Source organism: Opisthocomus hoazin, chromosome W, assembly GCF_030867145.1.
Source record: "Opisthocomus hoazin isolate bOpiHoa1 chromosome W, bOpiHoa1.hap1, whole genome shotgun sequence".
In the NCBI taxonomy this organism is placed as follows: Eukaryota; Metazoa; Chordata; class Aves; order Opisthocomiformes; family Opisthocomidae; genus Opisthocomus; species Opisthocomus hoazin.
Window position 1 is genome coordinate 22,536,720 of NC_134453.1, and position 17,475 is coordinate 22,554,194.

General features: G+C 48.7%; 1 protein-coding gene across 1 annotated transcript in view; it reads left to right on the forward strand.

The window, feature by feature from the left end:
• The first annotated feature begins 5,109 nt into the window (after positions 1–5,109).
• Positions 5,110–17,475, forward strand: part of LOC142365460 (uncharacterized) — a 247,780-nt gene continuing 235,414 nt past the window's right edge. Inside the window, 3 exon segments of the mRNA XM_075446293.1 lie at positions 5,110–5,642; positions 10,373–10,914; positions 10,917–11,135. Of these exon segments, the coding sequence (XP_075302408.1) occupies positions 5,110–5,642; positions 10,373–10,914; positions 10,917–11,135 (1,294 nt within the window).

Here is a 17,475-nt window from a genome sequence, read left to right on the forward strand (position 1 = left end):
TCTAGAACTGATAAGCAGCTCATCTGGCCCCCTGAGCCAACAGGTTTTCGAAACCTTGCCAAAGTGCTATTCTCTCGTGAACTTTGGTCATTTTAATATCATTTAATACCAAAACACACCTCCATCCTGAAGGCTACTCGCCTCCGAGGTGTGACCACCCCTCTTTGAGTCTGCGCCCTCGATTTTTTGTAAACTATACCTTTAAATGTGAAGCGAGAGAATTTTACACCAATCGTGATAAAGGGTATGTATGACTACAGTCACTCAAACTCCACCTTAAATGTAGAAAGAATATAAAAATAGCCAGGGAAATGGGGGATTTTCGGAGAAGAAGAAGGTAACACCGTGAGCAAGTCAAGGGAACTCCACCTCAGACTGCCTCCGACAACCGGGATTGGCCGACGGGCTGAGCCTTGCTTCTCCCCACCTTGGGACGCCTTGGGTGAGACTTAAACTAAGCGCTTTTCTCGGGAATCCTAGAAATCTCTCTAGAGAGTTGCTCCTTAATGTTTATAGCCAGGCTGTATTATTTATAAACTTTTCACACGTTTTATACTTGATAACATATTAGCATGTGCTTTCTTGCAGACAGTCACTGTCACCGGCAATTCAAAAAACCTATATATCTGTTGCACAAATAAAACTGCACTGTTTAAGTAGCCAGTTGTCACAGTTTCTCACTGAACACGACCAAATGCGGCCGTGCCAGTTCATGAGCACGACTGGACTGAAGGTGCAGACTGCTATTAGTGTATCCAGAATCGTGGTAGTTTAATATACATATTAAACGCGACTGGACTGGTAGTGGCAAATTGGATATCACTCAGAATTTAAACCTAGCTGCACCTAGCCTCCCACTCCAGTGAAGAGAGTTAGAACGCAAGGAGGTTTATTTTCTGCCAAATTAACGCAACAGAAAATTGACGTCATGTACAGGATTGCCATGGATAAACTGCTGTAAAAATATGGTTGTGCCCCTTCCCAAGTCGGGAAGGAGTGGGCCCAGAAGTTTTGGAAGGACGAAGAGAAAGTAGTCAAACGTATTGAACTGTGTCAGGTTTCACAAAAGATCTGAACGGGTAAACGTAAAGGAGTGATTTGTGCGGTGTTAGGCGCCTGTTTATCTTTTGCACAAAAAGAAGCTAAGGAAGCCCCTGCTCCTACTCTGGTGTCTGCCGTAGAACATGCAGCTTTAAAATCAGAAAATGAGGTGCTGAAATCAGCATTAGCTTTCCAGAAGGAGACAGGAGAAAAATTAGAACTTCAGGTTAGTAAACTTCTAAGCAAAGTTGATGAGCTCTTGGGGGAAAAAAGAAATTTAGAATATCGAAATACTAGACTCAGGGGTGAGGCTCAGCAGCTTAGGATGTTGTTGGAAAAGATGAATGGGCTTTTAGATAAAATGCAGCCTTCTGCCCAGGTCCAGCAGATTTGCAGGTTAATGCGTTACCCGAGTTCAGGAATGCAGACTGAAGATTTTTGGTGTAACAGTGATGACGAGGAGGTCAGTGAAGTAGAAGGGACTTTTAAATCCCAAGTGATTCCCTTGTGACCCCTAATTAAAATTGAAACTGCTGTTGATGATGATGATGAAATCCATACCACTACACGTACTGTGCCGTGGACACCAACAGAATTGGAAAAAATAAGAGAGAAGTACTCGAGGCGGCCAAGCGAGTCAGCTGTTGAATATGTATGTCGAGTTTCTGCTAGGGGGGAGATAGAATTATGTTAAGTGAGGATGAAGCAGGAGACACCTGGGGACCTGGAGTGTTTTTAACCACTATGCCAGGAGATCATTGTTATTCCCTAACCAACCGCTCGAGCAGCCTACTGGGCAGGCGGTATGGATCCGCGGGAAAGGGGAGAGCCACTAGAGATTAGAGCTAAGGGTTACTCTGACCTGTCTGCAGCAGTACGAAAAGCAGCTTGTCTGCAAGCCATGTATAACCGGGAGGAGTTTCTAAAATCCCCGACGTTAGCTCCTATTGACCCAGACCAACTAGCCCCTCTCATCCATGGTCTCCCCGATTGCCTTAAGCCATTTGCAGTCGAAACTCGAAACTGCATACGGGAGATTTGTGATAACCCTAACTGCGATCGGGGTCGGCGTGGCCATATACCCACTTGGAATGAATATGTACAGGAAATAGAAAAGTACGGGCGTCAAATGGGCTGGGCTACCCTAACTGGTGAAAAGCCCCCCGATCCTACCCAAAGGATTCGCCAGGTCCACATAAAAAACTCCAAATCTGATCGAATGCGTACTCACAACCCTAAACCTGACGGGAGATTTAAACCTGATAAGGAGCGAAATGAGTTGTGGCATAAAGCCCTGGACTTGGGGGTTCCTCAATGGCTCCTGCACGGCGTCCCTACGGAGGATCTCCATGCACTGGTCCGATCCTTAACTAGAAAAAATAATTCAGTTGGGGTAAAGCGTCCAACCAGAGAATCTCCTGGTTATGACAGCGTTGTGCCTTCTGCACCAGAATCTAACTTGATAGATTTGTCAGAGTCCCAGCAAAAAAACTCCCATCCCCGGGGAGGGCAGTGAGCCACCCTGCCTGGCGGATACTAGCGATTCAATGGCTCCCTGGTAAAATCAACGAACCTATTATTGCCCTTCCCATTGGACCCCGAAAAATATCAACCAAATTTCTCATCGATACCGGGGCCCAAATGTCAGTAATCACTAATAAAACAGCACAACTTTTGGGCATAAAACCCATCCAACGCAAAGTCAAATTTATGGGGATTGATGGTGTGATAAAAACACGCCCCACTGCAAAAATTACCCTCTGGTTACCAGGAGAACAGAGAATGACCAGGAAAGAAGTGTTAGTGGGTGCTGCACACACTAATCTTTTAGGATTTGATTTGCTGCGCGGGCAAGTGTGGAAACTCCCCGATGGAACTGTGTGGAGCTTTGCAGGACATGAAAAGGGATTAGGCACAGTGGCACTGAGTCTGCTAGAAACCTCCATACCATTACCCCCCTCTAAAATCACTAATGTTCGGCAATACCCATTGCCAGCAGCGGCACTTACCGGTATTGATGGGGAGGTAGTAGAATTGGAAAAAAGAGGTATAATTGAAAGGACTCATTCACCTTACAATTCACCGGTGTGGCCAGTAAAGAAACCCACCGGACAATGGCGTTTCACAGTAGATTATCGACGCCTAAATGCCAATACTGCACCCCTAACTGCTGCGGTTCCGAATATTGCTGAAGTGGTGACAATAATACAAGGAGCTGTCCATTCCTGGATGGCTGCCTTAGATGTAAAGACATGTTTTTCATGATTCCCCTCCGGGAGCAGGACAAAACACAGATTGCATTCACTTGGAAAGGCATCCAATATACTTTTAACCGACTTCCACAGAGGTATAAACATTCAACCACCATCGCCCACAATGCTTTGGCTAAGGTTTTAGCAGAGATCCCTGTTTCCCCTGGATGTACAGTATACCAGCACATTGATGATATCCTCATAGGGGGAGAGGATCAAGAGAGTGTAAAAGACACCATGGAAAAGATCCGGACAACACTGCTTGAATTGGGACTGGAAATTCCAGACTCAAAGTGTCAGGGACCTGCACAGGAAGTTAAATTCCTGGGGGTCTGGTGGATTAAAGGAGCTGCTTCTGTCCCTCAGGATACCCTGAAAAAAAATAGAAGGACAAAATCCATCTAATGTGAAGGAGCTGCAGCAAATTCTAGGAGCTCTAAGTCATTGGCGCAAACATATTCCTGGCTTCTCCATTATTGCTCGTCCCCTTTATAATTTGTTCAAAGAGGGAAAGTCATAGGAATGGACTGATCAGCATACTAATGCACTGGGATCATTGATAAAGAAGTTAAGGTTATTCCAACAACTTGGCCCTATACACCCGACTGACCCTGTCCATGTAGAACAAGGGTTCAGTGAGCACGGTTCTCATTGTAACTTATGGCAGAAGGGACCAGCAGGACCAGAGAGACCTTTGGAGTTTAGCTCTCACTCCTCTAATGATACTGAAAGAAGATATTCAGATCTTGAGAAAGGTTTGCTGTTCTTAGTGCGAGCATTGAAACGAGCAGAACAAATAAGGAGAGAACAGAGTGTGATCATTCGGGGCCCTTTCCGTCTCCTAGACGTAGTCCGTAAAGGAACAGCACCACCGGCCGGCATTGCCCTGAAACCCACAGTTAGGAAGTGGTATGCTTATCTTGAAGGTATTAATGATATAATGCCAATTTCCGAAGGCAGTGCTAAAGTATCCAAGCTGCAAAAGGACATAGATAGTACTCTATTGTTCCAACCTTCACCAAACCAACCATCCCCGATCCATGAAGCACCTTCTTTACAAGAGGACAGTGATCTCACGGGAGTGTAGTTCACAGATGCCTCATCTCATCGAGAGAACAATAAATGGAAATACAAAGCCGTAGCACTGGAGGTAGCTACAGGAAAAAGAGTGTCTGAAACAGGTGAAGGTAGTGCACAGGTGGGGGATCTCAAAGCGGTCCTATTGGCTGCACAGCATGGGGCTAGTCAAATTTACACTGATTCATATGCTGTCTTTAAGGGAGCCACTGAATGGATGGGTCACTGGGCAGCCAATGATTGGCAGGTGAACAGGGTTCCAGTTTGGGAAACCGATAGCTGGAAGCAATTTTTGGAAATAGGAGAAAAGAGAGTGTTGCACATCAGTTGGGTAAAAGGTCATGATAGCTCCAACGCGATTACTGCTCAGTTCAATCAACAGGTAGATAGCCTCACACGGCTACAACAAATTGACATCGTGGTCGACGGCCAAGAATGGGAACGCTTGCTCGAATGGTTACACGTTAAGCGTGGCCACACCGGACGAGCAGACTTATATCGGGAAGGTTAAGCCCGAGGATGGCCCATATCAGTTAAACTGTGTGAACAAATAGTAACTGCCTGTTCACAATGTCATTTACAAATCAAAAGAGATCATCCCAGTAAGGCACCTCCCTTACACATTCGGGACAAGAAAACATTGTGGCACTCCTGGAAAATTTATTATATTGGACCTTTAAGACCCTCAGGCAAAAGGAAATATATCCTAGTAGGAGTGGAAATCATCTCCGGCCTCACTATGGCCACCAGTGAAGAATCAGCCACAGGGGAGAACACAGTAAAGGCCCTTAAGGGGTGGTTCAACAAGCTCCCCCTTCCAGAGGAAATCCAAAGTGATAACGGTTCACACTTCACAGCTACAGTGGTACAAGACTGTGCCAAGGAAGAAGGGATTCGGTGGGTATTCCACACTCCCTGTTATCCTCAGGCGAATGGCATTGTTGAGCGCACCAATGGATTGGTTAAGCGCTTTGCGAAAACTCACGAGCCTGAATGGCATCTGCGACTACCTAATGCCATCTATCAATTAAATAACAGATGGAGTGGAGATGGTTGCCCCAAAATGAAGGATTTCTGTGTAACAGCTACCACTATTGCTCCAAAAATACATACCAGACCAGGAGAATACCCTACAGGTTTTTATGCAGGACAACCTGTGCTGGTAAAAATGCCTCAAATTAGAGCAGTGCCAATGGTACTAGTCACTCCTAAAAATTCCTATGCATGGGAAGCCAAAGATTGCTCAGGAAAGATACATCGGATCAGCACCCGGTGAATTTCACCTTCCTTTTAACCCCGTCGGTCGACAAAGACCAACCGTGTTTTTCTTCTTTTCTGTGTTCACAGGAATTCTGGATGAATTGCACGTGGACGGATGCATTGGCTTATGCTAACCTCGAGTGCATCCAAGGAATTTTATCACTCATCCTAACTGTGATAGTTTTTTTTGCATTTGTAATCATTTGTAAACCCAAGTTTTAAAATAATGAATTCCATCGTATTGTGTTTGATCTTACCAATACATTTCCCTTTGATTTGTAGTCAACAGGACCCAAAGTGGCCATGGTCTCAGGCCTTTATTAGACACGATGCAAGGACAGGGGTGTCAAAAGAAAAAATAACTCTGGCAACTGTGGTCTTACATAACAACAAGGTGTTTCCAAAACATGAGTGGGTTTGGAATAGTTGGTATCCATCCCTAAGAGGTAAAGTGGGAGAAGAAATCCATATAGGATGAAGGATGATCAATGGCTCAGCTCATGAGAAAGTCACAAGAATAGGGATATCTCATCCTGGGAACTCACGCCAAGTGACAACCTAGTACTGCATCACTGAACAGTGGGATCGCTGGCACAACTTTTCTCTTCTAGAACCCACTTTTATAAGTTGTCGGTGGCAACAGCGTGAAATGGCATTACACTTCGAATTTCAAATAGACACAATCGAGCCTGACCCGACTACACAACCCAGTTCAGCTCCACTCCCTTCATTTGAACCATCTGACAATGATCTCGAAAAGACCCTGCAAGGTGGATCTAAAAATCTACTCCTTAACACCACAACCTCTGATGACCCTTGGTCAAAGGCCTATTTTGGATATACAGGAACTATGGGAAAAGACTTAGTGGGAATGAGTTTAGCAACTGTCATCATATATGACAAAAGGGAATTGCAAATACATGAATCAGAATGGAAGCATTCGATGCATAGATGGAAGGTCGATAAAGGGAAAACAATCCACACAGGTTGTCTGCTGAGTTTCAGCATCTGTGCAGGGACAGGAACGACTCTCACACATTGATGCAATGCACAGTCAGTTCACTTTATTGCTCTGCTTGCGTGGTTATATACATTTTTCATAGAATCATAGAATCATGGAAAGTTTTGGGTTGGAAGGGACCCCTAGAGGTCATCTAGTCCAACCCCCCCGCAGCGAGCAGGGACACCACTAACTAGATCAGGTTGCTCAGAGCCCTGTCCAACCTGGTCTTGAATGTTTCCAGGGATGGGGCCTCCACTACCTCTCTGGGCAACCCGTTCCAGTGTTTCACCACTCTCATTGTAATTTCTTCCTTATATCTAGCCTAAACCTACCCTGTTTTAGTTTAAAACCATTACCCCTCGTCCTGTCACTGCTGTCTCTACTAAACAGATTGTCCCCATCTTTCCTATAGGCTCCCTTTAAGTACTGAAAGGCTGCAATCAGGTCTCCCCGCAGCCTTCTCTTCTCCAGGCTGAACAAGCCCAACTCTCTCAGCCTGTCCTCGTAGGAGAGGTGCTCCAGCCCTCGGATCATTTTTGTAGCCCTCCTTTGGACCCGCTCCAACAGTTCCATGTCCTTCTCGTGCTGAGGGCTCCAGAGCTGAACACAGTACTCCAGGTGAGGTCTCACCAGAGCAGAGTAGAGGGGCAGAATCACCTCCCTCGACCTGCTGGCCACGCTTCTCTTGATGCAGCCCAGGACACGGTTGGCCCTCTGGGCTGCCAGCGCACATTGCCGGCTCATGTCCAGCCTTTCGTCTATCAGTACCCCCAAGTCCCTCTCAGCAGGGCTGCTCTTGATCCTTTCATCCCCCAGCCTGTATTGGTACCAGGGATTACCCTGACCCAGGTGTAGGACATTGCACTTGGCCTTGTTGAACCTCATGAGGTTCACACAGGCCCACCTCTCCAGCTTGTCCAGGTCCCTCTGGATGGCATCCTGTCCTTCTGGTGTCTCAACCATACCACTCAGCTTGGTGTCATCTGCAAACTTGCTGAGGGTGCACTCGATGTCGCTGTCCGTGTCATTGATAAATATATTGAACAGCACCGGTCCCAGTACGGACCCCTGAGGGACTCCACTCGTCACTGGTCTCCATCCGGACATTGAGCCGTTGACCACTACCCTTTGGCTGCGACCATCCAACCAATTCCTTATCCACCGAACGGTCCACCCATCAAATCCATGGCTCTCCAATTTGGAGAGAAGGATGTTGTGGGGGACCGTGTCAGAGGCTTTACAAAAATCCAGATAGATGACATCCATAGGTTTTCCCTTGTCCACCCTTGTTGTTACACCATCATAGAAAGCTACTAAGTTGGTGAGGCAGGACTTGCCCTTGGTGAAGCCATGCTGGCTGTCTCGAATCACCTGCCTGGCCTCCATGTGCCTTAGCATATGTTCTAGGAGAATCTGTTCCATGATCTTCCCAGGCACAGAGGTGAGGCTGACAGGTCGGTAGTTCTAGGAGGATCTGTTCCATGATCTTCCCAGGCACAGAGGTGAGGCTGACAGGTCGGTAGTTCCCAGGGTCCTCCTTTCCACCCTTTTTGAAAAGGGGCACAATGTTTCCCTTTTTCCAGTCACTGGGGACTTCCCCCTGACTGCCATGACTTTTCAAATATCACGGAGAGTGGCTTGGCAACTACATCAGCCAATTCCCTCAGGACTCTGGGATGCATCTCATCAGGTCCCATGGACTTCTGTACATTGAGGTTCTTCAGGAGGTCCCGAACCTGGTCTTCACTTACAGCTGGAGGGATTTTACCCTCCTGGTCTCCTTCATGCCATTCATAGACTCGGGAGGGGTGAGGAGAGAGGTTGCCAGTGAAGACTGAGGCAAAAAAGTTGTTGAGTACCTCAGCTTTCTCCTCATCTGCTGTTGCCAGTTCGCCGGTCTCGCTCATGAGCGGGGGTACGCTTTCTTTGACCATCTTTTTTCGGATGACATACCTGTAGAAGCCCTTCTTGTTATTTTTCGCATGCCTTGCCAAGTTCAGCTCCAGCTGTGCCTTGGCCTTCCTGACCCCATCCCTACACAACCGGGCAGCTTCCCTATACTCTTCCCAGGAAGCCAGTCCCTGCTTCCACTGCCTGTGCAGTTCCCTCTTCTTCCTTAGTTTGACCAGCATCTCTTGCCTCAGCCATGACGGTCTCTTCCCTTCTCTGCCCGACTTCTTACACTTGGGGATCGAGAGCTCTTGCGCTCTGCGGAATACATCCTTAAAGACCTGCCAGCTCTGTTCTGTTCCCCTGTCCCTGAGGACCGTTTCCCAGGGAGTCCTTCTGACTATCTATCTCCTTGAAGAGCTGGAAGTTTGCCCTCCTAAAATTTAGGGTCCTGACTATGCTCTTCATTATTCCCATTTCCCTCTGTAGCATTAGTTCCACCAGCGCGTGGTCACTGCAGCCCAGGCTGCCTTTGATCTTGACATCCCCAACGAGCTCACTCGCATTGGTGACCACCAGGTCTAGTATTGCATCCTCTCGGGTAAGGGTGCTTATTACCTGGCTTAAGAAGTTGTCCTCAATGCATTCTAGGAACCTGCTGGATTGCCTACAGCTTGCCGTGTTGTTTTTCCAGCAGATGTCGGGGTGGTTGAAGTCCCCCAGTAGGACGAGAGCCTGCGAGCGCAAAGCCTCCTGGAGTTGGAGGAAGAACGCTTCGTCTGTCAGCTCCTCTTGATCTGGCGGCCTGTAGTAGACACCAACCACTAGGTTCCCTTTGTTGCCTCTCTCTCCGATTCTTACCCATAAGCTTTCGACCTGCTCGTGGCTATTCTTCAGGGACAGCTCTTCACTCTGTAGTGTTTTCTTGATGTAAAGGGCAACGCCCCCGCCCCTCCTTCCTCGCCTGTCCCTTCTGAACAGCCTGTAGCCATCAAGAGCTACATTCCATTCATGGGATTCATCCCACCAAGTTTCCGTGATGGCAATCAGGTCGTAGCTTTCCAGCAGCATGACTGCTTCCAACTCCTCCTGATTGTTTCCCATGCTGCGTGCGTTTGTATAGAGGCATTTCATCTGAGCTGTCGGCCTCGTTACCTTCATAGCAGAGCACCCCTTTTTTCCCTTGAGGTGTTTCATGGGTATTTTCTTGTTGGCACCTGATACCTCAGGCGCCTCCAGCTGTACACGCGATCACGCTTATTCGGATAGGCTACAGACGTAAATCACGCGCTGTTCACGCACCCCACATTCCCTTATGTTTGGTAACTATGCACTAACGCTAATAGCAACAGACCGCCTCCAAGTCCTTGAACACATCTTGTTTTTGCTAACCCACATCATGTGCACTATCAGAACTGTCTCAATTGTTATTCTTAGCTGCCCTTTCCAGCGGCCTGTTCAGTTATGCTAACTGTTTTTCTTAAGCCGCCTAGTCATGCTAACTCTCAAGCTACATCAACCCCAACAGTTGTCAAACCTTTAATGCTAGCAATAGAAAAGATTTCCCTCCTTCAACCCAAGTTACTATAAGAAGTTTTCCTGAACAAAGAACAGAACCCACAATAGGTAGGAAGCATTGTGCATCTGATGTTTGTTGATTCAATGTTACTGTAATTCAATCAGTATCTGTTGTCTGTTTAGAAAGCACCGACAGAGGAGACAAAGCACTATCATTTAAATTTGGGTTAGACATATCAAGGGAAAAGACTTCAACTACGGCTATGCCTGTGCCAATCATGGTGTCACCCCAACAAAATTTTGAGAATGAATCCATTTGGACACCCACAAGTCTAAATCCTTACATTTTTAACATTGGTCCTTACGTTATAAAAAATACTGGTCAACAACAAATATTGTTTAACCCAACCTACTCTCTCAAGCGAGTGGAACTATCAATGCAGATTAATGTCTCTGCCATCAAACCTATTTGCTTACCTTTCCTATGTACATCCTATGCAGGATGGTATGCGTGGTTACATGAACGAACACTTGCCTCCTCACAACGACTGAAGAGAGATGTAACTGGTATCTTAGGAACAAGCTTGGGAGTCTTAAACAGTATAGATGCTGAAGTACTTGCTAACAAACTAGTCACAACTGCTGGTGACTTGAATAGGTTAGAACACCCCCTACGGTCTTCCCTTTTAATTCTGGGAAATCACCAATGGCTTTTTTCTAATATATTAGCTCAGTGGGAAGAAACAAGTGAAAAGGACCATCAGCTGATTGCAAATGCACTTGGTGCAGCCCAAAGCAATATTTCTTCAGCGCTCAGCTGTATCCAAGCCCAGCTTTGGATGCAATCGATGACTGCTGCAATTATAAGGGAAGCTGAATTAATTTCACCTATGACCCTAATGAGAGTAAGGCCACAGCTTTTGTCTTAACAATACCAAATGCCTCGGTATATACTATATACCCGATCATTGCATTAGGATTAAATCACAATGGAATGGTACTCTATCCTATTGAGCACAGAGTGTAGGCCAAAAAAGATGGTGACAAATGGCAAACTGTTGACGTCGATGCATGTATCACACAAGAACAACAAGGCTTTATTTGTGAGAGTAATACCCATAAAGCGCAAGACATTTGTCTCGACACCAAACAAAAGGTGTGTCATTTTGAGATACGTCCTTGTCCTGGGTAAGGCCAGGACAGGGTTAAATTTCACTGGAATCCAGGAAGGGACACAGCCGGGCGGGCTGACCCAACCTGACCAAACAGAGCAGGGTACTCCATACTATGTGCCATCATGCTGGGTTCCGGTGGGGGGGGAGCGGAGCGGCGGGAACACACTCACGGCTCGGGAGCGCACAGCGGCAGTCCGGGAGAGCGGCTCTCTGGGTTGTGTGGTTTGTGTTGTGTTTTCTCCTTATCTGTATCGTTGTTGTTCCTGTTCCCTTTGTTTGCTGTTCTGTTAAACTGCCCTTATCACAGCCCACCAGTTTCTGCCTGTTTCTTTCCATTCTCCTCTTCACCCCGGCAGGGGGAGGGACAGCCGCGTGGCGCTTTTGTTACCGGCCGCAGCAAAACCAGAGCATTAAATTTGGCACCCAAGCGTGGGGCAGGGATAATGGCAGGGCTGAGCAGCGGGTGTTAAAACAGCTCTCTTAGATTTTGTTAAATTTTGTTATACGCATTTATTGTGTTAGTTAAATAGTCACCGGTAAAAAATGTTTGTGTCTTTGATCAGATGGCTGTGGTATTTGAATCCTTACTTGCAGTATGTGTTCTCTGCCATGCTGTTCATCATCACTGGAAAAACATCAGGATGATAATTTTGCTGTACTGTATGATATCGACTTATGACATGATAATATCACTGAGCATGAAATTAGGCTTGTGTTTGCATGCGGCACTGCAGTCATTTCCATACCTCAGATCCTATGTCTTAGAATTTATTAATAATTGAACCCAATCTGTGGGGAAAACGGAAGGGGATGCCTTCCGCCACTCTTTCACTCCTTCTCTCTCCTTCAGGTTGGTCGTAACGGCTTTTGAGAATTTCGAGTACCCGTGGGATGCTCAGGCCAGCACGCTCCTATTGTTATGCCTCCTGAATGGGTTGCAGGTTTTGTTTAGGGTTAAACAAGTAGTTAACAACATCCTGCAGAGACCTGCCCCGGGGCTGGGTAGCTGTGAGTGGCTGGATGTGTGGGACAGCATAGGCAGGTGTCTAGGGCAGTGGGCACCCCCAGTGTCTTTGAAACTCACCCCTGAACAAGCGCAGAATCCGGACAAACTAGTAAAATATCTACAAAAAGTGTGCTGCCACCTTGGGAACTCCAGAGACACAAATCACAGCAATGTGCTGGGGTCTGGCCCACGCCTACAGAGCCTTTTTCAACCTGATTCAGTGCCCTAAAGGGGAAAGGGGGGGAAAGCGAAGTGGCAGGCACTGCGACTGGCGCTGCCTCCCCAGCCGGCCCTGCAGCCCCTCCAGCCCAGCAGGCAGTCACAGCCCCCCCAAACGGCATCACGGATGCCACTGCCATGATCACAGGGGCAGCCCTGGTTTGCCCAGCAGGCACAGCAGCTGCTCCAGCCCCACTTACAGCAGCAGGCATCGCGGCTGAGCCCAATAACCAACCTGTGCTGGAAGCAGTCCCCCCTGTAAAAATAAAGACGCAAAGAGAGCAGATCGCTCCGGGAGGGATGACAATGAGCCGGGGTCATCGCGGAAGACAGGGATCATCACCCAGTCCCTGTCCCTGGGTGAGCTGCGAGACATGCGGAAAGGTTTCAGCCGCCACCCAGGCGAGCACATTGTCACCTGGCTGCTGCGGTGCTGGGATAACGGGGCCAGCAGCTTGGAATTAGAGGGCAAGGAAGCCAAGCAGCTGGGATCCCTGGCCAGGGATGGGGGCATTGACAAGGCTGCTGGGAAAAAGGAACAAGTCCTCAGCCTCTGGAGGAGACTTCTGTCAGGCGTGAGGGAGAGGTACCCCTTCAGTGACGATTTTGTATGCTATCCTGGCAAATGGACCAATATGGAAAGGGGTATTCAGTACTTGAGGGAATTAGCTGTACGGGAGCTGGTTTACTATGACACAGACGATGAGCAGGTACCCACAGACCCAGATGAAGTCCAGTGCACAGCATCTATGTGGAGGAAGTTTGTGCAAAGCGCACCATCCTCATATGCCAACTCACTGGCAATAGTAGACTGGAAAGGTAAAGAGGCACCAACAGTGGATGAGGTGGCTGTCAGACTCCGCCAATATGAGGAAAGTCTCTCTTCCTCCCTTGTCTCAGCTGTGGAGAAAGTGGTCCGGGAGGTGCGGCGAATCAAAGAGAACACGTCCTACTCCCCACCTGTACGGGCCAGCATCTCAGCTGTTAGGGGCAAGTGTAACTCTGCTCAGGAGAGAGGATACAGAGGCTATACACCACGGGGCACCCTGTGGTTTTACCTGCGTGACCACAGAGAGGACATGAAAAAGCGGAATGGAAAACCCACCTCAAGTCTAGAGGCACGAGTGCGTGAGTTGTGAGGTAAAACAATCACAAAAGGGGATTCTGTTAGGAAAAATGCCACTCCAGGTTCCAGCAGCCAGCTCTCCAGACCAGGTAGACAGTTTGATCTTGATTCCGATCCTCTGGAGGGGACCTCCAAGTCATTTTTACAGCAGGTGACCAGCAAATTCTCTGACGAGGATTAGAGGGGCCCTGCCTCCAGCCAGGTGGAGGAAAGGGAGAACCACGTTTATTGGTCGGTGTGGATTCGGTGGCCTGGCATGTCAGATCCACAAGAGTAGAAAGCTCTAGTGGACATTGGTGCACAGTGTACTTCAATGCCATCAGATTTCAAAGGGTCAGAGTCCATTTGCATTTCGGGAGTGACAGGGGGGTCCCAAGAGCTGAGTGTATTGGAGGCTGAAGTGAGCCTCACTGGGCAGGAGTGGCAGAAGCACCCCATTGTGACTGGCCCCGAGGCTCCGTGCATCCTTGGGATAGACTGTCTTAGGAGAGGGTATTTCAAGGACCCAAGGGGGTATCGGTGGGCTTTTGGCATATCTGCTTTGGAGACGGAAGAAATTGAACAGCTGTCCATTTTGCCTGGTCTCTCGGAGGATCCTTCCGTTGTGGGGTTGCTGAGGGTGGAAGAACAACAGGTACCCATCGCGACCACAACGGTGCATCGCCGACAATATCGTCCTAACCGAGAGGCCCTTCTCCCCATTCATCAGCTGATCCGCCAGCTGGGAGAGTCAAGGAGTGATCAGCAAAACTCGCTCACCCTTTAATAGTCCCATATGGCCAGTGAGAAAATCTACTGGAGAGTGGAGACTGACAATAGACTACCGTGGCCTGAATGAAGTCACACCACCGCTGAGTGCTGCCGTGCCAGACATGCTAGAACTTCAGTATCAGCTGGAGTCAAAGGCAGCCAAGTGGTACGCTACAATTGACATCGCTAATGCATTCTTCTCCATCCGTTTGGCAGCAGAGTGCAGGCCACAGCTTGCTTTCACCTGGAGGGGCATCCAGTACACCTGGAATCGACTGCCCCAGGGGTGGAAACACAGTCCCACCATTTGCCATGGACTAATCCAGACTGCACTGGAAAAGGGTGAAGCTCCAGAACATCTGCAGTACATAGATGACATCATTGTATGGGGTGACACCGTGGAGGAAGCTTTTGAGAAAGGGGAGAAAATAGTTCAGATCCTTCTGAAAGCCGGTTTCGCCATTAAGCGAAGTAAAGTCAAGGGACCTGCGCAAGAGATCCAGTTTTGGGGGGAATAAAAATGGCAGGATGGGCGCCGTCAAATCCCAATGGATGTCATCAACAAAATAGCAGCTATGTCTCCACCAACCAGCAAAAAGGAAGCACAGGCCTTCCTGAGTGTTGTGGGTTTTTGGAGGATGCACATCCCAAATTACAGCCAAATTGTAAGTCCTCTGTACCACGTGACCCGGAAGAAGAATGATTTTGAAAGGGGCCCTGAGCAACGACAGGCATTTGAACAAATTAAACGGGAGATAGTTCATGCCGCAGCCCTTGGTCCAGTCCGGTCAGGGCAAGATGTTAAAAAAATGCTCTACACTGCAGCCGGGGAGAATGGCCCAACCTGGAGTCTATGGCAGAAAGCACCAGGGGAGACTCTAGGTCGACCCCTGGGGTTTTGGAGCTGGGGATACAAAGGATCCGAGGCCCGCTATACTCCCACTGAAAAAGAGATTCTGGCAGCATATGAAGGCGTTGGAGCTGCTTCGGAAGTGGTCGGCACTGAAGCACAGCTCCTCCTAGCACCACGATTGCCGGTCTTGGGCTGAATGTTCAAAGAGAGGGTCCCATCTACGCATCATGCCACCGATGCTATGTGGAGTAAGTGGGTCGCACTGATCACCCAGCTCGCCCGAATGGGAAACCCCAGTCGCCCAGGAATTCTGGAGGTCATCATGGACTGGCCAGAAGGCAAAGATTTTGGAGCATCGCCAGAGGAGGAGGTGACACGTGCTGAAGAGGCCCCACTGTATAACCAGCTGCCAGAAGATAAGAAACAGTGTGCCCTGTTCACGGATGGGTCCTGTCGCATTGTGGGGAAGCAGCGGAGGTGGAAGGCTGCTGTATGGAGCCCTACATGACAAGTCATGGAAACTGCCGAGGGAGAAGGTGAGTCCAGCCAGTTTGCAGAGGTGAAAGCCATCCAGCTGGCTTTAGACATTGCTGATCGAGAGAAGTGGCCAGTGCTCTGTGTTTACACCGACTCCTGGATGGTGGCCAATGCCTTGTGGGGGTGGCTGCAGCAATGGAAGAAGAACAACTGGCAGCGCAGAGGCAAACCTATCTGGGCTGCCCTATTGTGGCAAGATATTGCTGCCCGTCTGGAGCAGTTGGTTGTAAAAGTGCGTCACGTGGACGCCCACGTCCTTAAGAGTCAGGCCACTGAGGAACATCAAAACAACCACCAGGCAGATCAGGCTGCCAAGATTGAAGTTGCTCAGGTGGATCTGGACTGGCAACATAAGGGTGAACTCTTTATAGCTTGGTGGGCCCATGACACCTCGGGCCACCAAGGAAGAGACGCAACATACAGATGGTCTCGTGACCGAGGGGTGGACTTGACCATGGACACCATTGCACAGGTTATCCATGAATGTGAAACATGCACTGCAATCAAGCAAGCCAAGCGGGTAAAGCCTCAGTGGTATGGAGGACGATGGCTAAAATATAAATATGGGGAGGCTTGGCAGATTGACTACATCACACTGCCACAAACCCGCCAAGGCAAGCGCTATGTGCTCACAATGGTGGAGGCCACCACCGGATGGCTGGAAACCTACCCTGTGCCCCATGCCACTGCCCGGAATACCATCCTGGGCCTGGAAAAACAACTCCTGTGGAGACATGGCACTCCCGAAAGAATTGAGTCGGACAACGGGACTCATTTCTTGTCCTGGGTTTGGCCAGAACAGGGTTAATTTTCACCGGACTCCAGGAAGGGGCACAGCCGGGGGGTGGGGGCTGACCCCACCTGGCCAAACGGAGCCCGGTATTCCATACCATGTGACGTCACGCTGGGTTCCGGTGGGGGGGGCGGCGCGGCGGGAACGCTCTCGCGGCTTGGGGGGGCGCAGCGCCGGTCCGGTTTCGGGAGAGCGGCTGTTGTACGGTTCGTGGTTTTGTTTTCTCCTTATTTGTATTGTTGTTGTTCCTGTTTTCCCTCTGTTTGCTGTTCTGTTAAACTGCCCTTATCCCGACCCACCAGTTTCTGCCTCTTTCTTTCCATTCTCCTCCGCACGCCGGCGCGGGGAGGGGCGGCCGCGTGGCGCTTTTGTTGCCGGCGGCAGCCGAAACCAAAACATTAAATTGGCGCCCAGACGTGGGGCGGGGATAACGGCAGGGCTGAGCAGCGGGTGTTAAAACTGCTTTCTTAGATTTTGTTAAATTTTGTTGTAGGCATTTTTTCTGTGTTACTTAAATAGTCGCCGGTAAAAATGTTTCTGTCTTTCATCAGATGGTTGTGGTTTTTGAATCCGTACTTGCTATACTTGTTCCCTGTGGTGCTATTCATCGTCACGGGGAAAAGGATCAGGATTATGATTTTACTGTACTGTACGATATCGACTTATGATATGATAACATCACTGTGCATGAAATTAGTCTTGTATTTGCATGCGGCACTGCGGTCATTTCCGTACCTCGGATCCTATGTCTTAGATTTTGTTAATAATCAAACCCAGCCTGTGGGGAAAACCGAAGGGGATACCTTCCCCCACTCTTTCGCCCCCCCTCTCTTCCTCAGGCTGGTCCTAACTGCTTTTGAGAATTTCGAGTACCCGTGGGATGCTCAGGTCAGCACTCTCCTTTTGTTCTGCCTGCTGAACGGGTTCTGGGTTTTGTTTAGGGTTAAGCAAGTCGTTAAGAACATCCTGCAGAGA